General features: G+C 41.4%; 1 protein-coding gene across 1 annotated transcript; it reads left to right on the top strand.

Annotated features, from left to right (window-relative positions):
• The first annotated feature begins 13800 nt into the window (after positions 1 to 13800).
• LOC117464727 (testicular acid phosphatase homolog) lies at positions 13801 to 22687 on the top strand. The gene is made up of 11 exons (XM_034107353.2): positions 13801 to 13890; positions 15345 to 15440; positions 16200 to 16286; positions 17332 to 17487; positions 17745 to 17843; positions 19679 to 19774; positions 20239 to 20371; positions 20641 to 20723; positions 20831 to 20937; positions 21817 to 21998; positions 22513 to 22687. The coding sequence occupies exons 1-11, from the start codon at positions 13801 to 13803 to the stop codon at positions 22620 to 22622; spliced, it is 1239 nt and encodes a 412-aa protein (XP_033963244.1). The 3' UTR covers positions 22623 to 22687.
• Positions 22688 to 22726: the final 39 nt, after the last annotated feature.

Below are 22726 nucleotides of genomic sequence, written 5' to 3'. Positions count from 1 at the left end.
TGCGTGACATTTTATAAAACTAAATTGAAAAAAAAGGTCCTTCAAATGACTCTGTTTACACTGTATTTATTAGTTCACTTTTTTCATTTTCATATTGATTAATCAAAACAACACGGTTGGACACAATGGCCTCTTGTGCCAGTTTTATGTGCACAATTACATTGTAACAGCTGGTAAATGGTTTTATGATTTTCCATGCAAAGGTTATTGGATTAGAGCAAATGCAGCTAAGTGCTAGCAGCTAACAAACGATTGAACTTCACAGATAAATGAATACATAACATTATGATAACCTGATCCGTAAATAGCTGTTGTCGTAAAAAAAGAAAAGACACACATTTTTTAAATTGTATTATATTGCGGAAGGCTCGTATTTGATCTTGCTGAATAACTTATTAATTGACTAATTGATTATGAGGGCTGGCTGTAGAAGTACAGCCATTCAACACAACACTATTACATCCTGTAATCACTGCCGCATGGGAACTGCCTTAATAAATCATGCGGTCCATCATGTTACATTAGCGTAATTGTACATACACCCGCAATGCCAATTTTAATTATTAGCATATGCTGCGAGTTTGCAAATCTGACAAATAAGTAAACAAAAACAAATTAGATCATTTAAGTGAATAGTGAGACATTTCCCAAACAAGGCGAGTGTAAAAGCAATTCAGTGAATTTGGGTTATGTTGCTCACATCTCAATATGAAGCGCACTTCCTATTTTTGTATGAAGGCTATGAATGTGCAGAGCTTCATTAACACATCATTATCACTAGTTCTTACCTTGAAAGGGTCGATTACATTTTGGCTTTGCCTCGCTGCGTTCTGCATTCTGTTCTGCAGTTTGTCTGCTTGTTCCAGATTTTATAATTTTAAACTTATTGTGGACCCCGAGGTTAGGTGGAACAGTATAGACTATCACAGATGTCCACTGCGCAGTACTAGTCCAACCCGAGTTATGAAACAGCACCCTCAGGGGATTCATGTAACAACAAATGCATCAGCCACGAAGCATGACAGCGAATTTGAATGATATGTTTAGATAGTATGTTGGGCCTTACGGCAGAGATTGTATTTGTAGTGTCTTAGGGGGCACTAAGTAAAGTCATTTTCTTGAATGTAATTGTACTTGGCTTGCACTCTGGTCTCCAGAGAGCTCAGTCCCCATGAGACTTCATTTTTTTACATCCCTGTATGCTGAAATAGCAATAGAGAATACAGCTGCACTATATAACGGTTACATTGTAGTATTTTCTCAAGACTGTAACACAAAGCAGAGGATTGATATGAAACCAAAGGCTCTGTAACACCTTGGGGGGACGCATTTTAGAGCCGATTATTAATATCTGTCTTTTGCAGCTTTTTTGCTGTTTCTCAGCTTGTGGTCATAATGAGCAAACATATACTCTTTTTTACTGCATGTTTGCACGAGGTACTATGAAGAGGGGGGTGTGAAGTGAGCACAGAGTGTGTGTGCAGCAGAAAGAATACATTAATATGCACTGAAGATGAAAGAGAAATGCTCAAATTCAAGCATTTAGAGCATTATGTGATAGGGGTGAATGTTGTGATGGAGAAGGGTAGTTTTCAAATTGAAAAAATAAATTCCCCTGCAGCATAAAGCAAACCTATTCACATGAGGTGTGTTTATCTACACCAACTCCCTGCTGTAATTCCTTGTGTATTAAAAAGAACAGAGGAAACCCGGATTTCTGTTTGTAAAATGCAACAATGCATCTGCCAATCCCTTTGCAGTCATTTTCTAGAAATCCACTTTGCCAGCACTATCCTCTCCTTTTCCCTATGCTGTCTTGTTCCTTCAAATTCAATAACCTCGCAGCTGTGTGTTTCTCCAGGGATTCCCCAGCTCCCCTGGCCCACAGACAGACTGCAGAGTCTGTAGGGAACCTGACACAACATATACTCCACTGTGAAGCAGAGGTGTCAGAGTCTGTGGGCTGCATCTCTGCTGATCGAGAAGCCATGGAAATGTGACAGCCTTTTATTTCTTCACACTCGAAAGGCTGCAGCGAAAAAACACATGTGTTTAAAACGAGTGTAGTGTGTTAATGCAACCGCGTGGCCTACAGTCATATCAAACAAAAATGATGTGACCTATTTAGGCATTCTTTATATACGGATGGACTACACAGAACTATTAGCTTAGCTTAGTCTGAGAAGTATTATAGAAAGTGTGAGAAAAAGACGACCCAGTTGGACCTACTTTGTGTAGATGGATAAAAGGGAAATGAGAATCCTTTTGATTTAAAGTATGCTCTTTGTTTAAAGATTCAGTCTTTGACTGTTATTACACGAAACTATGTTGGTGAATTATTAGCTTCCTTCTGATGTTCTCGGAGGGCTTTCTCATACTGTACTGAACATGTTTTGCTTTTGTTTCAGTCTATTTTTAGATTCCTTCTCTTCTCCCAGTTTCATTCAGAGGCATGCAGCAGATCCTTGGGGATATTGTTTTCTTGCTCACCCAAAGATCTCAATTAATAATCCTGAGAGAGAGAGGATTCACAAACGGAAAGCTTTATCGGTATTGGCGTGTGTTTACTTTGCAAGCACTCAGGAGCCCTTGTAACCTCAGACAGTTCTTCACCTCTTCTGGGGATAAAACACTCAACCTGACCAACAAGACATGTCACCCAGAAAACATATCTGTTTGCGTCTCTTCCCACTAAACGCTGCTGAAGTGGACGTGGGATGGAGCTGCATTTTGTATAGGCATAGACAGAATTGTCTTATGTCTTGGTACAGTGGCACCATACTCAACAGTTTGTATTTACTGTATGTGCATGTTAATAATACACAGGGAAATACATGTCTCCCCTTAACTTACACATGTTAAAAGTGCAGCACATTTTGGTAATATTGGTCTGAATTTTTACACACTAATTAACACAAATATCTAGTGATGTGGAAACACTGTACAATTAACTACTTTCTAATGCGCCCTAATCTAATGACAAGTTACAAGAAATGACAAAAAAACAAAGCATTTATCTCACAGAAAATATTGCTTGTTTCACTGTAGGCCCAAAGTACAAGATGATATTTAATGTAATTACTTTCCCATGAATTTCTTTGTCTCCAGCATACATTATAAACCGCAACTTCCTGTGTAATTACTAGACGAAGGTACTGTATGCAGCAAAGTGTTCCCCAGTGCATGCACTCCCACACACAAACACACTTTTCAGTCACTGAGCTGATGTTCTTATTAGATTATTACACTTACTTGAGTATTGATTTACCATAACTGCAGATAGGGTAATGTTTATTCCGTGGTTGGTTAATGTTGTATGTGTGGTAATTGGGGTTTTACTTTTTATTGCACTCTGAATTATATAGTGACTTTTCCTTACCCTGTTGATGCTTCAGTAATATTCATATTGTCAGCTCGGGCACTAATTGTTAAATGAATTGTCATTTGGGAAGTTATTTGCTTTCTTGCTGAGAGTTAGATCATTGAACACATTTATGGAAATTAAGCTACAGCCAGCAGCAGATGAGCTTAGCTAAAGACTGACATTTAATTCACCAGCACCACCTCATCAAAAATATGTATCTCATTTGTGTCAGCTTTACAAAAACAAAGTGTAATGTCACATTGTCTCAACCTCACGGTGATGACAAGACAACCAGACTACCCATTGTGTAACAGGTTAAAAACACAGTTACATACATTCGGTAAAAATAATAAAATGCTGGAGTGCAGCAGGTGAGAACAGAAATATGTTGCTGTTTTTTTGGGAGGAATCCGAAATGAGAATGATTGTGCAATAGGCTATTTTTAACATTGAAATCAGCTAATGCACTGATTGCGGGAAAGGTGCTTGCCAGCCCGGCATTGAGTGCATCCAGTCAAAGAGATTTTTCCTCGTCTAGATGTGTGATTTAAGAAAGCAGAACCAGCATAAAAGCAGAGAGTATTTTAAAGTGTAGCCGGTGGGTTTTTCGAGAGTCAGGTCTGCGGATTTTACTTGGTGATAAATGTGGGTAACAATTGTTGGTTTGCAAAACTGGTGCCATGCAGGACTCAGTTACGACACAAAACTCCCCTTTAAACAAAAAGAAAATGTTTTTACATTTGAGTTTTGGTGCATTATGGGGGGGGGGGGGGGCTAACCTCCTCTAGGGGAGACCTCATCTCCTCTGGGGGGAAGATTTTTTTTTTAAATATTGAAATTAAAGGTGGGGTAGGTACATTTCAGAAACCGGCTCGAGTGCACTAACATTTGAAAGTACACAGCCGAAAAGAATCCGCCCCTTCCATCAGACTTCCTTACAGAGCACCTCCTCCAACACACATGAACGCGCACATGTCAGCAGACTGGTGAAAGTGGCCGCCTGTTGCTGGCGAGTCATTGAAGTACTGCTGCAATGCACGCCCAATGAGGGCACGAGATACATTTGTGCGTGCACGAGATGGAAGGCTGACATACATTGGATTGCCGCCAACAAAGGCATTGCCTGTATGAAAAGTATGACAGATGAACAGATCGCCACTGGGCTTTCAACTAAAGACACAGCCACGCAAAAACTGCGGCACGTGTACGGCTCCTTATGGGTACTGCAGTTTCTGAAGTGGCGGAGCGGCGTTCTGGTCACTCTGGTGCTCTCCGGCAGAACTGCACCGTGCACCCCTCTCAGACGAGACATATACCACGTGATTAAACGTTAGGCTCGTGTTGTGTTCAAGGACCCTGACCGTGGCCAGGAAAAACAGGTACTCGCTTGTTTATTTTTTTTGCGGTCTAGATGTTTATAAATTACCTCGAGGGCCGTACCAAATGGTCTCGCGGGCCCAATACGGCCCGGGGGCCGGAGGTTCCCCACCCCTGCTTTATACCTTACAGCAGAGGTGCCCAACCTTTTTTGACCCGAGAGCTACTTTTAAAGTTGCCAGTCTGCCGAGATCTACCAGTCCAAATAGAGAGGCGTAGCCATTACTGACAGCCTACTACCAGGGGCCTATGCTACGAAGCTGGTTCAACCTAACCTGGATATGTTTGAGTTAGCCGGTTGGCCTAATCCAAAACATACGCGCTCTCGCTAAACTGTACTACGACGCGGGTTATCAAGTGGATCGCTCAAGCCAGCCGTGTCCTATCTAGTTAGGTGCGCGTTCACATGAAAGGGGTGGTATCTGGAGCATTCGACCAATCACAAACATGGAGAAGCGCACTGACAGCGCAGCGTGTCATACTTCCTGAATGAAAAGTGAACTTTAATACTAGTCAAAAATGAAGAAGTTAAACTTTAAACATCCATGACTTAAACACTTTATCCAGGATAAAAGCCACATAGCTGCACCTGCAAGGTGAATACAGCTGGCAAAATAAAAAGTGTTTGAATGCGTACATTAACAGGTTTATGATATCACTGCCCCGTCTCTAAAACACGATCTGACTTTCATTACATTTGTCTCGAGTGTTTCGTCAACTTAATGTGTTGCTTAAAATAATACTTCTGCATCCAGTATGTGACACTGTGAGTGTTGCACGGCCAGATACGGCTCAGCTGACTCAGATAAGGAGATATATGATACATTATTAAGTGATATGCCGCGGACTGTACTTAATGTACTCTGTTCCGGTTACTTATGTTGTGGCCGATATTTAAGTAAGCTTTCTCAACGCTAATGTTATAATAGTCAGATTGCTCTGAAGATGGAGGTGATATTCTATTAATGTTCACGTTCACACAGTCGGTGATTTTTGCCGGCCGTCTTTCCTGCGACGGCAGCTTTTCTGTATTTCCTTTCTCCTGTAATATGACTTGATCGCTTTAAACTCCGCACACTGAGCTCTGATTGGTCAGCAGGCAGTGCTTTCACTGAGTTGAGCTCTTAGCCTGCAACCTCACCTGGTCCCGACCAGGTTAGCTGCTTAGCATAAGTTACCATGGAGATCTAGCCTGCTAAAAAGAGAACCAGCTTCGGATGACCGGAAAGCCGGAGTTTTCCCTGAATCTAGCCGGCTAAGCGAAAACCCTGCTTCGCAGTATACCCCCCTGGTAAATACACACTTCTACTTGTATACAACTGACCTTTGTACGATTAATACCTCATAAAATACTGCAGATCCTTTATCTTACCTCTTTCTAATCTACACACATACAAGTATTTAACTGAAGTTACACAACAGTGTTGTTGATACAGAGTTGGAGTTTATTCACACGTCACATATTACAGTGGGTAATGTTTTCAAGAAACATTGAACAGTGCTGCCACATATAACACAGGAAAAAAGAAAATACTCTGAACCCTCTCTTTGCCATTATATAAAAATAGTGTTGCTACAAAAGTATAAATGAGGCTTACTAATAAGACAACTCAGATCTGAAGCTACACAGGAATCTGCTGCCAAAGTGCAATAAAAAAGACAAAATTAATAGAATCAAACCCTTTTTTGTTGCATTTTAGTAGAGTATAAAAAAAAGAAATGCCTTTAAAATAGGATGCAAGCAACAGTTTCTTAACCTGAATTGATAATAGACTCTAATCAATTTAAGTTTGCATTCTTATACCATTTTGTACAATAATTATAATGACTAAATTCAAACAAGCTAAAACTCACAGCTGATTAATAACGGTATCCAACTTGAGTTTTTATTATATCAAAAACCTGTTGAAATGCTACTGTTATTGTTGTTGTTTACTGTCCCCAAAAGCGTGTCGGCAGCCTCCAGGAATGCTTCTTTCACAACTTCGCCGTCTTTGAAAGACTTCATGTGTTTCGTGACTGACACGATAAGATGCTATGGTAGCAGCCTTGCTCTTGTTGTTGGGCCTGGTGGAAATGGACTGCTGTGCATTTAGCTGTCCTTTCAGGCCCCTCCCCTTTTGGGAGCGTAGGGCAGAATTAGGAGGGAATTCCGTCTCGTAGCGTGTGTGCACTAGGGATGTGCATCTCCATCACTGAGGCCGATGCGATGCGCATCTCGATACGTTGCCACGATACGATACATTAACGATACATTTGAAACACCAGGCGATGCGATACGATACGATTCACCCCTGTTGCGATACAGTTCGATGCGATACAGTTCGATACGATTTGATTCAACATTATGCGATTCGGTGCGATACGATGCGATTCAACACTATGTAAAAATAATGATAATTCAATATGGTACGACAGAGGATTTTTGTTTTATTCCTTATATGCAGCAAATCATACATTAACAAAAAAGTGCTTTACATATTTGGTACTGCACATCCCATCATGCCGTTTATTTTTTTACCTTTAAAAGCTCTCCAGAGTACAATTGTATAACACCTCACAGTTAAACAATGTAAGGATGCATTGCTCATGATTAACAAATAACAGCTACCATGGTGCCATGCCCATACAGCTGCCAGCCTGATGTGCTGAACACTCATAGGCTAACTCACCAGTGGGTTCTATAACAATAAAGAATATAAATAACCTTTCACAAACAGGTATTTCATAACTGCTTATAGTAAGGAAGACATTTAAATTATTATTGGCCGTCACAGGCTGCTGTAAACTAAACACCACTCTCTCTGACAGAACACCTCACTGAGTGATTGAACTCATATGTCTAACTTTCAGGTTTCTCTTTTCAGCCGCAGACCCCATGTCGCCTCTTTATGTGCGTCGCTAAGTTCCTCGTACTACTTGTGTACTTTAAAGTGGCTCGGCATCGTTAACAATTTGCGAGCGATCTTTCAAGTTGACCGTCTGTAGTATATAGTGCCGCGCACATATACCATCAGGACGTTACTGATGGGGTGCGGCTGCGGAGTGATACTGTGTGTATGCAAGCCCGCATCTAGGACGGATCTATGTATCATGGCTGTAGACCTGTTAAGTAATAAAGATACCTCATACAAAGGTCTACGGATACTTTATTACTCTCCATGACCTGCGGTCAGCTATATAGCATAAAGGACTATTACACCGTCTTTCTTGAACAATCCGAAGTGTTGCCAAACGTTTGATTTGTAGGTATTTTTCGGTGCGCTGTGTTTCTCTTTCTCCTCAACTTCCGTGTGGGTTGATAACTGAGACTCTCGGCCTCCGTAGTGGCGAAGCAAATATCAAAGATCGTCTCTGCTGAGCGTTGACAAGATGAGGGGATTTTATATGAATGAATCGGTTTTTTACCGATGCAAAGACGCTACACAATCGATGCATCGCGAGTTCAACCCAAACTGTAGCCGATGTGCACTCTTTCAACCGGTGCACTCGCATCTTGAACGTTTATGCCGGTGCACCGATGCGAATCGGTGAATCTTAACATCTCTAGTGTGCACTGTTTTGAAATGCCGCTCCTAAATTACCCTTCTTCTTCGACAGATGGACTTTGAATTGGAATAGATACAAATAATCATCCTCCCACTCGGAGTGAAAATTATATATTTTGGGCTCTTTTGCTTCTGCCATAATTGCGTCTTGTGTGTGTGCGGACTGTCACTCCTGTTGACACGGACAACGTCAGCGAAATAGTGCCCACTGCCCACCAGCCACGCCCCGACACATGGGGTCACGCCGGCCAATCACAAAGCTTTGATGCGTTCAAGTGCATTATTCTGGCACAGGAAGATTATTTTACGTACATTAACGATAACAGAATATTGTTGTTCTATTTTTAGACACATCTCACGATCGATTGGGAATCTCTCCGCGATCGACCGGTCGATGCGATCGACTGGTTGGGCACCCCTGCCTTACAGGAAAGGCTTCACAATACACTTATTACAGTATATGTGACAACATTTCTAAAAACTGCCCTGTCACTGTCTGTCAACATTGTTTCGGCTTTGCTCTACCCACGTGACCAGTGCATTAAGTAATTAAAAGACATTGATGAAGACAAAGGAAAGTCATGGACATTCCTGGCAATGACATATGAAAGTAGAAACTACTCATCCTCCTATTTTTCATATCCCCTTCCTCCCATCTTGCTTATTCTCCTTTTGTCCTAAAGAAGGACATTTTTGTCCCATGGGGGATAACAATATTGACGTCAAGAGATGAGTTATTAATTGGCAGAGGAGAGGACAGGGAGACAGTTGACATGCAGCATATAACACTTCAAGTACCGGGGAGCTTATGCATTCATATGTGTACATGTGGCATGTATGAAGGAATAATAATTTCAGTCTGGGCTGATATGTATCTAGTGAGTTTTGTACAACATGTCAAACCAGACAAACACGTGTAGCGAGGAGAGAGGAGGATGTGGGTGTTAGATTCCTCTGGAGGCCTCTTTGCTGCTCGCTACATATCTTAACATGTTGGGAAATTGATGCAACACTTCTTTGTACAAACGCCTTGTGATATATACGTGAAGATAATGAGATAATTGCGATCTGTCCTGATTGAACGGGATGATGACATCGATATGAAATAGCTCTTCCCATGGCTTCGGTTCGTATTCCACATAGATACATCTCCTTGTCTGGTGGGTCATTTGACCTGCATGGGTTAGCGGTGATTGAATCATTGGAAGATAAGCTCACAGCTCAACACCAGTCGGTTTCCCCTTCAGTCCCAAACCATGCACGAGAAATTAAATGCAAACTCTGCAGTGTTAGTCAATGTCACAGAGAAAAAAAAAGAGCCAAATGGCTAATCGGACATGGGTCTTGTGTATCATTTTTGTGGGAGATGTCAATGACAACATACAGAGCAGAAAGATTCCCACTGGCAATTATGCAAATGTTGATGTGACATGCGAGTCTGCGCCCAGCGTGATGAGACCAGAGGGGAATTCACCAACACTTGCTCTGTCGTCGCCGCTGCTACCGTTAGCATTAGCATTGTTCACACATCCCCTCATCTCAGGCCTCTACCACACCCCTCCCCCCTCTCCCTTCTTACCCCCATCACCCCACCACCACCACCACCACGTCTCCATCTCCTTCACCTCCTCCTCCCTGCGTTCTCTCTTTCCTGTTCTCGCTGCGGTGTTGCCATAGCAACGGAGAAATGTGGGAATACCTCCGTCCTTCAGAGCGCGGGAGAGAGAGAGAGAGATAGAACGAGAGAGCGTGAGGATGGGAGACAGACAGAGAGTAAAGGGGTAGACAGAAGAAGAAGAAGAGACAAGAGGCGAGGAGACGAGGGAAGGGAAGGAAGTGTGGAAAGGACTGTTAATTAAAAGACGGAGAGCCAGCGGCTGTGACTCACTGCCTGAATGGACACCATTGCCTGTCACTTAGCCTCCTGACTCCAAGCGTTTGTCCCCCTCCTCCACCGCTCGTTCACTCCCTTAAAAGCTACCCTCCCATTGATATTCAGTCTCTGTGGTGAAGAAGACGCCACTGTTATCTGACTAGGGGGGTGGGGGGGTGGGTTTTGACTGAGATGGCACCGTGTCGCAGAGCCATGTCGTAGCTTCACGCTGGGCCCTACGCACGCCATTTGTTTGACGATTCCATGTGTGCTGGATGTCTCCATTTGTAGTGAAGCTGCAGTTTCCATGACAACGCCCGGACTGAAATAGCACCCCCAGTTTCCTCCCTCTCCACCGCGCACAATACACTCATAACTGTTCATTCCTGATCCTGGGCCTCTTTCTACCGGGGCCGAGATGTCCCATACTGCTCATCTCCATTCATCATATGGATTGAAGCACATGAACCCCCCCCCACCCTCCCAACAGTCCCCATCATCGCTTTCACACACACACAGACACACACATATGTGCGCACACACACACACATCACTTCTCCTCCCACCTCTTATCTCTCATTTTCAGTCTCTCGGTCACCCTGCAACAGATTCTGTCAACATGCATACACCTCTGTGTTGCCATGACAACGGTCTTGAAAATCACTGCAATTATTTCAACAAAGACAAAAACCCTACAGCCACTTGGGGAGAGGGAGGTAGAAAAAGGACAGTGTGTGTGTGTGTGTGTGTGTGTGTGTGTGTGTGTGTGTGTGTGTGTGTGTGTGTGTGTGTGTGTGTGTGTTTGTGTCACAGAGAAAGATTCAGAGGTGTGAGTCTGTGCTTGCGTGTTTAGTGACCCTTCGATGAACTGGTGTGTATCAAGAGTAGCTCAATGTGCATACAGTGTGATATTATGTGTGTGTGTGTGCATGCATGTGTGTGTGTGCATGTGTGTGTGTGCATGTGTGTGTGTGTGTGTGTGTGCGCGCATGTGTGCCTACAGTATGTCTCTTTGCCTTATATGGTGAAACTCTTTTCTTTCCGCCACCCAGGCCCTTGAGTATGTTGTTCTGTAAGTCAGTGCAGGTGCACTTACTGAACCATTTGCACACGTGTGTTTGTTCAAAACAAACCTGTACCAGTTCGTACCACGTGCGTGTGTAGTGTGTGTGTATGCTACAGACAGTGAGAGCAATACTGTGCACTGATGGGATATAGAGAGATAGTAAAACAGATGGGCATGAGAGATCTTCACAGTGGAAGAAAGTCTACTAAGTACTCAAACCTTACTTTATTACTTCCAATGTGTGCTACTTACTATATGGTGGCAAATGCGCTACAACGGCCCAAAACATTTACATTTTGAGAAATGCCCTGCACTCAAAAACTATGCAAATCTATAAACACAAAGTGCCAAAACACATGCAAATGAAGAAAAACAACAGTAACAGGGACACTAAAAATGTTTGCACAGCTGGGACAAGAGCGTTTGTTGGCGTTCAGGGAAGTTGGCCAACGATCAGTGTCACTGGAAACTTACTTACAATCTACGTTTTTTTGGCTAATTATAACAATGTGATTCCATCATTGCACTGTTGGAGGAGCCTGGGACCTAAGATTTTCATCGTCATAACTACACTGTAGCTATGTACGTATGACTAATACAAGCCTTGAACTTGAACCTTCCAAGGGTTATAAAGTGTTATAAAGAGTTAATCTTTTTCAAAATTGAAAATATTTTGTAAGTATATTTAAAACGAGTTACATTAGCTATCTAGCTTACAGCAGATCTGCAATAATATTGCAAGGAATCGAGAGATCATATTGTTAAACAAGCCAACACAACATAATGAAGTGTGTGTTTTGGCACATTTGTATTTTTATATTTGCATCAAAAGTGCAGCACGTTTCTCTTCTTCTGTACGTGTTTTTAGCAATGTAGCGCCTTTATAAATACAGTAGAGTATACTTAAACACTTAACATAACATTTGCAATACATTAAAAAATGAGTATGTTTTAAGAACAGAAAATATGCATTATAAAACAGTAATGCAGTACTGTACGTCTTCTCAAAGCATAAGGCTCGTGATAATCTACATCATTTTGTGATTTTCATCAAATTCCATTACAGGACCAAAACTGTGGCTCTCAACACAATATCCATTAGTTCACAGTGAAAAACCACATCTTTCAAAACTGGACTCATAAAAAAAGTCTGAATGATATCCCTTAATAGCGGGAACTGTAGTTTTTACCAAACAATTTTCAGCCACAGATTTGGTGCTCTATTGAGTATTTACAGCAGGCATTGACTCCAAAAAACTACAATGCCGCTGTTTGTTGTAATAAAGAAACATGTCACCCAGTGCACTGTTGTGGTTTACTCATGTATTATTAATAGTTTTTGGATGTCTATTGCACAGAGGAATGCGCTATTTTGGGCAACACAGGATTTGTTGACAATAGAAAAAGATCAAATACCACTAGACTTCCCTGGGAGTAACATTTTGATTCATGGTGTGGTTTTTACATTGCAGTATACTTTCATGTGGGAGACAATGGATGCTCTTTTACTTAAAATCAATGGGAATTAAGTCTTAATTTAATGTTTCATGCCACCCCTCTTAATACTGTATCACTTAGTATAACAGATCCTATCTTACCATTATCAAATATGATGTCAACGCTGTATAGCTTTAAATCTTCACACTCACTAATCCCATTGTATGCCATAAAGCTGCTTTGATACTAACAGATACTTACATGTGTGTCGAGTCAGGGAAAACACTCCGGGCCCTGTAATTTTAGGGCCAAACCCACGGCGGATGACAAAGCTAGTTATAATGAGTGTTTGTGGCCCCGAGCCACTGTGTAAGAGTGTGTGTGTGTGTGTGTTTTTTATGCTCGTAGGAGTTCAATTTAAGAAGCCTGTCTTTACTTAACCCATTTATTTTTTTATATTGTTCCCCAGTCCTTAAGAATGTAAGACTTTAAAGTGGAGTTGGGGCAGTGAGGGGCTAAATATGTATCCTTATGTTCAAAAGATGACTCAAATATGTCAGCCGATGGGGGGGTTGCCGTGTCACCGCACAGCAGGGGATTGGCAGAGACAGTGATTTTGGACTTCAGGCGGCGATGAAGTAGATTGGGATCAGAAATCCTTGGGGAGAGAGAGAGAGACGAGGTCAGGTAGGAGGGCTATAAAAGCACTGCCTCCTCTTCTGGAACATGTACTTAATGTCAACTCGGGTCTGACTGGAGATTGGGGATGCTCTGCAGTCCTCCTCTGTCTGAAACTCATTTGACTTAAACAGCTAAATGTGTTAACAAGTTTGCTGAGGTAAGTGCAAGTGTTCATTTCCATCATCTGCGTAATCTGTTTTGACATTTTGTTGCATATGTACTCAACTGTACAGCCTGAATATTTAAATCGAGTTGACATAAATACTACTGTAGACTGAAATGTAAAAATGGCCATGCATAGATATTTTAAATGTGATATGACACTTGCCTGACTAAATGCAATGCAAAAAAAGTGTTTATCATATTCTGCTCTTAATGTTAGTTTATAATTTAAATGTCTGCATTTTTTTTCTCCTTCCTGTAAACAGAAGTTAGAGATTGAGAAGTCAAAAAGATGTCCATATTCCAGAAAAGTTTGGGCTGTCTCTTCCTCTTCTGTCTCATCTGCTCGACTGAGTGCCGGGTGCTGAAGTTTGTCGTGGCTGTAAGTCGACTCTGTTCCCTTTTTCTTTGTGTGTGTGTGTTTTATATTGATAACATTTGAACATTAGTATTGGAATTTAACATTAAGCTCTTTTACAACCTTTTAACATAATCTGGAAGCCGCTTTAGATCACATGACTCTGATATGACATTGTGCATGGTTGCTGATTACACAGTTTTTTTCTGCTCACTGAGCATTACTGTATTTACACATCCATGTGACAAAGGATTACTTTGAGCCTAAACTCCAACAGTGTCATGCATATCTCCCCCGGACACTGCTGCTCCGTTATAAACCTCTTTGCACATTTTCTTTCACACCATAGTTCAATGGTATAAAAGACAATGGACGGAACATCAAATATTCTTCCTACAATGTGACAACACTAGTGTCATGACCCAACACACATAGTTTAAAATATTATTTTATTATAATAATATTATAATATGTATACTGGTTTATGTTACATTGACAGTTGACAATTTAATATACAATTACCATTTTAGCTAAAGTAAAGCAAAACAATTATTAAGCTTGCTAACTTACTATCTAGTAGTTTTATTTTATTGTTTAAAGTCGCATTAGTTTGTTTATTTTCTGTATTAGTCTGTTTTTTATTGTATAGTTGTAATGTTTGCTAGTTTTTCATTGATTTAATGTCCAACTATTTTATTACAATTCAGTGGAGTTCAGTTTCGTTTGGGTTATTTCAGCATGTATTATTATGCGCCGCTTTCCACCTTCTTCTCCAGTAGGACTCAGATGAGGGTGTTGCACTTTTCCTTGTACATTATGTTTGGCTATGAATACGTTTGGCTGTGAAAAAGAAATATGAAAGACAGACCATCTATTTATATATTTTTTTTAGAAAGGTGCAGGTAATATAAGATTATTATCTTCTCCCTGCTCCTTTTCGGTTAATGGTGTGTTTACAGAGACATGTTATGTTAACAATTATTATACATTCAGTTGTGCATACCATGAACGGAACAAATACAAATGAAATGAAATGTATTTAGTCGTAAGGTGTTTTGGATCAAGAACGTGTTGGAAATAAGAATTGTCTCCAAGAGAAAACCTCAACCTTCGTGACTTGACTTTGTGGTGCGCTTTTCCTTGACGTCTTACATCCAGATTGTTGGTAAAGTTCATCCCACTGTGGTGCTATAGCAGGAGTGACTCAGATGTGTCTATACGCCACTGTAACCAACCTGTGTGTCATGTAACTGCTTAGAAAGTGAGTCCTCAGGTTAATAATACGAACGCAGCAGGTCCACTATCTGTGTCATCAGAATGACTGTTCTAGCTAATCCAGACTGAACTCTTCCATAACACAGGTTTCTATTTCTGACTCGTGTCTCATAATGTATTTATTCCATAAGTACACGGTGTAATGGCTGGCAAAGCAGCATGGCGTCTGAATTTGTGTGACATAATCTGTTATGACTTTTAAGGTGTTTCGACATGGAGATCGATCTCCCATTGAGTCGTATCCCAGGGATCCTCATGGAGAGGAAGTGTGGGCTCAGGGCTTCGGACAGCTGACTGAGGTACTCTGCGTGTGTTAGTGTGTGTGTGTGTGTCTGTGTGTGTCATCATTATAATTTTGTCAAGCAGAATTTAGCAAGCAACACAACCATGAATGAAGAGCTTTTAGGTGAAGATGATAAAGTGACTAAAATCTATAAATGTCCTTACGTTTCATGGGTGTTTTAAGTACGGTGGCCCTGAAGTGGAAAACTCAACATTACAGAAAACAAAAAACATAAAACACAACAGAAAACAAAATGCTAAAAACATTTTAATGATGAAGGAAAGTTAGTTTTAATTAAGTTTGCTCTGGTTCAAAATAAATATATTTCAAATGTTTCCCTGTAAAAGTAATTGATAATGCAAATGTGTTGTATATAAAATCATTTGTAGTCCAGGCTAGTTTTGTACCTATACAACAATTGCATGTACAGTACAAAGCCAAAGCTGCATTAATGTAGCTTTAGATGTGGTATAAAAAATAACAGTATATGACATTTATGATCGGCACAACGTAAGATCAGTTTCTGCTGAATTTAAGCCTTGAAATAAAGTGTGCAGTCTTTTAATTGAATTCCATCCGACTGTGATATCATTTCCCTCTAAGACAATAAGCTGGTTTACAGTGAATAGACGTATCATTTCTGGCTATAGAAGGCCATGGGTGAAATGTGTTAATATATGTAAATAAGTTGAATCTGACCTTAAATCTGCCAAATCTATACAGCAAAAAGGTCAGATTCGACAAAGATTAACCGCGCTGCCAATGTTCCTTTCAGCTGGGCATGCAGCAACAGTTTGAGCTGGGCAGGTTTCTAAGGAGGCGTTACAGCAACTTCCTCAGTGAGGACTACAATAACAAAGAGGTATGTGTACGTGTAAACCGTATGTGTGTATGTCTGTGAGTTCCTTTTTCCCCCTGATGTCCCCTGTGAGCCTGTGTGCTTCAGTGTCACCACCTTATGCTGTTGTCAAGGGTGCCCTTGGCCCAACATGTGAAATCATGTGTTAAGCCACTGTCTTTATGAGCTGTTACAACATACACCAAGTAATTAGCATGGCTCCTACTGGTGATATCACTGCCGTGGCCTTGTAATATGCTGTAACATGTGGGGTAATTTGGCCCCTGGGCTCCATGTGCAGTTGGCAGCATGCATGTTGGTCTGCATGCTCAGCACACTGTCATTATAAAGGTCTGATTTCTGCTTTGTTTTCCTTTTCCCCACTCACTGTCTCCCCTCTTCCCCTTGATTTGTCTACCCCTCCTCTCTTTCTCTCTCCCAGCATGGCTCCTAGCTAGCTTCTCCTTCTGCTTAATAACACATTATTACCACACAAATACCATCTCTTCTCAGTACCTGTCATTGGCCATTTGTCGCCCAAGTCTCTGTCAACTTGTACCGTACCTTTCCACGCGCTGCCATGTCTGTTTTAATTTGACAAAGAGGCAGACAAAAAGCCATCCTGGGCATCACAGGAACATCCAACCTTATCAGCGTGATTTACTGTGAGCAAAAACCTGACACGGCGTGACAGAGAGATATAGACGAGCGAAGGCTGATGTCAGAAGAGATCACAGTGAGACAGATATTTTTCTCCCTATCTCTCTCTCATACATTTGGATCTCTTCTGACTCCCCTGCTCTTCATGATAAGGGAATACCTCAGTTGACTTGGGAGGAGTGCAGGTACTTTGATGTGTCATGATACACTGCTGCGTTGCTGGGTGCATATATTTTTGCATCTTACGTGACTAAAAAGCGAAGTATTCACTTTCCAGATGTAATCCTTTTTAGTTTCCAAGTGCATTCCCACTCTATAAAAAGTAAGCATGACTATAGGAATCAGTCTCATGTCTAGTACTACCATATGGATGCATTTTAATATCATGTTCCCTTCATGTTTGCCACAGTTATACGTGAGGAGCACTGACTACGACCGCACTCTGATGAGCGCCCAGGCGTGCCTCGCCGGGATGTTCCCCCTGACCAGACGCCCGGCTCCCATCATGCCCCAGTTACAGTGGCGTCCTATTCCAGTGCACACCACCCCCAGAGCACAGGACAAGGTAGGCTGCTGAGCCACATACCTATTTCCTTTCACAAGGCAGCCATACACACCCGAATAGGAACTTGTACAAGTCAATTTGAGTCTCTCTCTCTGCAGCTCTGTGTTGCTCTCTGTGTTCACCTCAGCTCAGAACCTGCAGCGCTGAAATTCCCTATTGAGAAATGCACATATAATTGTGCCCAGAAGACTAGCGATACCTGCAGTAAACGTGCATTATTTCCACTGATGTTGTGCTGTTGTTTTCGATTTCTCAAGCTGCTGAGGTCTCCGGGCAAAGACTGTCCTAGGTTTAGAGCGCTGATGACGGAGACTTTTGAGAGCGAGCATTACCAGAGGTTCCTCAGGGCTCACCAGGTGAGACAAACCACAGAAGAAGACAGACTTAGAAAAACACTGCAATGTAATCTGTTCAATGACGCTGTGCTCACAGCTCATTCTGTGTTGAACATCACTTTGCTATGAGTCATGTGCCTGTTAACCACGGAACAACGTGTTTGTTTCCCTGTTGTTTTTTACATCATCAGAATTATATAACCAGAACTGCTGTAAATAATACTTTTCCTCACATCAGCTGCTTCTTTTCTGCTTATCTGCCTTGATCTGTAAATTAACAAACACTGTGAAATGCACATTCGTATAAAAAAGTGATATCCATACTTCACAGTATCTGGTGCCAATGCTACCCGCACCTCTAGTGGATGTGTTAGTTATACTGTAGACATGATGATTTTCTCAGGCACGGTGACTCCCGTGCCTGAGAAAAAGCTGCACAGTGCAATTTCTCTCACATTCTCAGAGACGCTAATTAACGGTTGGATTGAATTAGATTAAGAATTACAATGAAATGGTTTTAATTAAACAGAGTCCCATGTGCTGCCTGTTAAGGTGCTGTTTGAGATCAGGAAGGGGCCTCCTGCGTTGAATTGTTACACCCTCTGCTGGAGGCACATAACCTGCAAGCTTGATGCATGAACCAAAAATGGTGCCATTTTCCACTGCACCGTCTGACCAAAGGCTGCATTTACAACCATCACTGAAATAATAACCAATCCAATTCATCAATTCATCGTCTGCAATATTAATTTATCAGTGCATCTACAAAAACAATCCAAAAACATTATTACCCATATATACAAACATATGTGTTATATTCTTTGACATTATGATAAAGAATGAGTTGAATGCTGTGATTACAATAACTGATGCAGTTTTTAGATGCTTAAACTCAACTTGAGTTTTATTTTATGGTACTAATATCCCACAACATTTAAGTGGGAAATATTGTAATGTTGCCTTCATGGAAGTAAATCAGATGGAAATGTTAAAATAATAAAATTAATTAATAGTTAAGGGCCAACTTTCATTTAAGTTACTTAAAGGTGGGGTAGGTAAGTTTCAGAAACCGGCTCGAGTGCACTACAATTTGAAAGTACACAGCCGAAAAGAATCCGCCCCTTCCTTCAGACTTCCTTACAGAGCACCTCCTCCAACACACATGAACGCGCACATGTCAGCAGACTGGTGAAAGTGGCCGCCTGTTGCTGGCGAGTCATTGAAGTACTGCTGCAATGCACGCCCAATGAGGGCACGAGATACATTTGTGCGTGCACGAGATGGAAGGCTGACATACAAGGCGGCAATCCAATCCGTTTAGCCGGCCCGGATTGGTTGTACTTTTTACAGTATTACGGCTTCCACAGATGACATTTCTTTATGGATTTTTTGTCAAAGCACTTAAGATATTCATTACTATCGGATGTTAAGAGCATTCCATGGAATATAACAAAAAGTGTATCTCGAGCCGGTTTCTCAAACTTACCTACCCCACCTTTAATGGGGTAAATCTATGAAACATATGACAGAAAAGCAGAACTTAACATCCACATTTGTCAGAAAATTGTCATTATTGATTCTTGAATTATGGAAATAAAAGTGCTTTGTAGCCAAGTGGACGTTTGTTCCAGATTCCAAAAGATTCCTTAAAGGTGCTCCCGAGACATTTCGATAACAAGAATGATCCCAATGGACATACAAGACAATGCCACATCTTAAAATATTTACTTTGGGCCATTTTCATTGGAAAAAATGCTACTTCTAATGAATTATATTTCTAATAACTTGTATTGATCAGAATATGTCTTCCACCACTGGTTACATGTAATGTTGTAATTCTCTTCTGCATGTTGCAGTTCTTTGTTGAAGGACTTTCCAACCACACTGGCTACCCCGTCTCCAAACTGGTTGGAAAAAAAATATGGAGGGTCCACGACACTCTAACCTGTCAGGTATACTTGATGTTTCACACACATGAACACAATTGATCTAGCTGTATTCTGCAGTTTACAAATGCTTCAATTACTGATCCAAACACCGTCTGCAGAGCAGTGAGATGGAAACAGAAAGGGGGAGAAGAGAAGCGATCTGTTTCCTTCAACACGCCTGCAGAGAGTTGAGGAGGGGGCTGGGGCATGAGGAAATAATTTATATACATACACTAAGACATGAATAGGAGAACATATTGAAATCATAATTAAAGCATTATGAGATGGGTGGATTCTAGGCCAGGTTGAATAAGCTCATTCACACTTGCAAAATGAGCATCTGTTATCTTCAGACCGGTGCTAAAAATAGCTGGAATAATATGAACGATGAAACACAGCCATTTAAAACTCCCTTTGTTGCGATTCGTGCGTTGTGTAATGTGATTATTAGCGCGATGCAGGGTAATGAATACTATTTTCTTGCACAGAGAATCCATAACTTGACTCTCCCACGCTGGGCCACCCAAGATGTTCTGGACACCCTGAGGAGAATTGCATCATTTGAGGTCATGTACAGCATCCTCAGTCACAAGAGGAAAGAAAAGGCCAGGCTCTCGGGAGGTGAGGATTAACACAAGATATAATTCATTAAAAGCACTTTTCTGAGAGAGAGAGAAACAATTACAGCAGTGCATCCAACAATGTGCAGTGGGCAAGAGGCCTTGTTTATGTCTCAGACAGTGTAAAGTGGTTCCGAAAAGCACATATGAGCTAATGGCAGAGAGATGATTACAGCGCTAAGACAAGATGCTCTGTTAGATCAAAACGATTGCGCTGCTGTCTGGGAAAATTTCATTTGCACTGTTGACACTGATGTGCTAATTTATCAGGGGTGCTGCTGAATGCCATCCTGAAGAATTTCTCCAGGGCTGTAGAGCAAGGGAGTCCTCTCAAATTCATTATGTACTCAGCTGTAAGTTCAACGTTTGGGCACACAAACACACATACACACACATTTTGAATGTCTCGTGCAAACTGCTGTTTCACATCTTCTCACCGCCTTGATGTTTGTCATTCCAGCATGACTCTACACTCATGATGCTGCAGGCGGCTTTAGGCGTGTACAACGGCCTCCTTCCTCCTTATGCCGCCTGTCAACTCTTTGAGTTCTACCAGGAGTATGATGGGTAACGACGTCCCGCCTGCTCTTTGCATAATTAGCATAACACTTTTCAGATTTCGCATCCCACTGTTTCGCAGCACCAAACCATATAAGACAATTGTCTTGTAACGTTTAATATCGACCCAGGACTGCAGTAAGCAATTTAACATGATCAAAAAAACATTTAGGCAACGCTTTACAGCTAACAACCATCATTACAAGTTTAAACCGCATTCGGAGCATCAAAGCAAATAACTGTGTGTGTTGTAAACTGAGCTTCTCTGTGGGCTACATTTAGCGCCGGTCTGGCTGCAAACTTGTTAGCGCCTGTGAATCCTTTTTGTTATACCTAATAACGGAAACTCTGCGCGGTGCTCATATGGCAGTAACCTCTGATAAGGCGTCCTGACCCATGATGTTGTGGCAGAAACATAACCACGTGCCCCGGTTTCCTCTCAGTCAACACTAATGTTAGCAATGCTTTCGCTGTTAGCTAGCACGCCACAGTTAGCTGCTATTTGCCTTCGCCATGTTGACATTGTGAAGCTTTCAAAAGTTTCAAATTGCAGTGAGTGTATTGTAGATAGTAAATAGTTTTACTGTAACAAACAATTTTTTTTATATTAGGGCTATAATTGATGCTCCCTTTTTTTTACTGTTTCACACACAAGATTATACACCATATGTTTAAAGATGCTTTACAAAGCCCGCGCACAAATATCTTGTCTATTTATATTTATAATGTTAATTGTGCAAATTGGGAAATCATACATTACTAATTGTCATTTGATTGTTTGTTACAACAAAACACCCATTACCTATCAATCTACCATGTAATGAGTGATACCAAACAACTAGCACAAGTGTGTGTCATCTCATTCTGTTCATTCTAAAAATTCCCCAGTTCTTATTCTCTGGAGCTGTATTACCGGAATGACTCGTGGCGCGACCCCTTCCCCAACCCTGTCCCAGGATGCAACGGGCTGAACCCCTGCCCTCTGTCCATGTTCACTGAGGTGGTCCGGGACGTGGTGTCAGAGAACTGGGACGCTGAGTGTGGGTTTCGGACAAAATTGTCAAGCACAGGTAAAGAAGTTGTTTTTATTTTTTTACAATTAATGTTATATACTGCTACTGCTACTTCACACATTCAGACTAAAACACGCCTGTTTAACGCCTGTTAAATAAGTATGTGTAATGTATACATTTATTAATCTTATAACTGGCTGCTACTCTACTATTTCTATATACATTTTGAGTAAATATTGTGTGCTTTGCCTTTGAATTTATTATGTTAGTGTACTCATTAGCATCTTGTCTCCATTTCCATTGGGCTGTAAGAATGTAAATGTTCCCCCTGTGGGACGAATAAAGGATTTCTGTGTTAGATTCTGATTCTCATGCTCGCACTGACTTCTGTTTCAACACATATTTTGCCACCGTTAACGCTTCGCTGCATTATGTTTATTCTTGTATTCACTTAAGGGACCAGTGTGGGGGATTGTGAGCACAGACTGTCTGGTTTAAAAATATCAAGGATTCTGGAAATCTTCCAAAATAGTTTTCACATTCACCTAAACAAGATCGTTGTCTCCCACAGGTGTCATAACAGCTCTTGCAGTGGCCGTGGGTCTCCTGGCAGTGGCGCTGTTGTTCAGCATAGTGGTGGCAGTCCGCAGGAGGAGACCTCAATACTCCAGGGGGGTGTAGTGCAGAAGACTGTCACACTTATCCCAAACATACAGAAAGGTGCCTCTCTAACAATAATGTGCCTTGTTAGTTTCTGATCCTGTGCAGGGGCTCGTGACCCTTTA

This window comes from Pseudochaenichthys georgianus, chromosome 19 (assembly GCF_902827115.2).
Source record: "Pseudochaenichthys georgianus chromosome 19, fPseGeo1.2, whole genome shotgun sequence".
In the NCBI taxonomy this organism is placed as follows: Eukaryota; Metazoa; Chordata; class Actinopteri; order Perciformes; family Channichthyidae; genus Pseudochaenichthys; species Pseudochaenichthys georgianus.
This window is presented reverse-complemented; position numbering and strand designations above follow the sequence as displayed.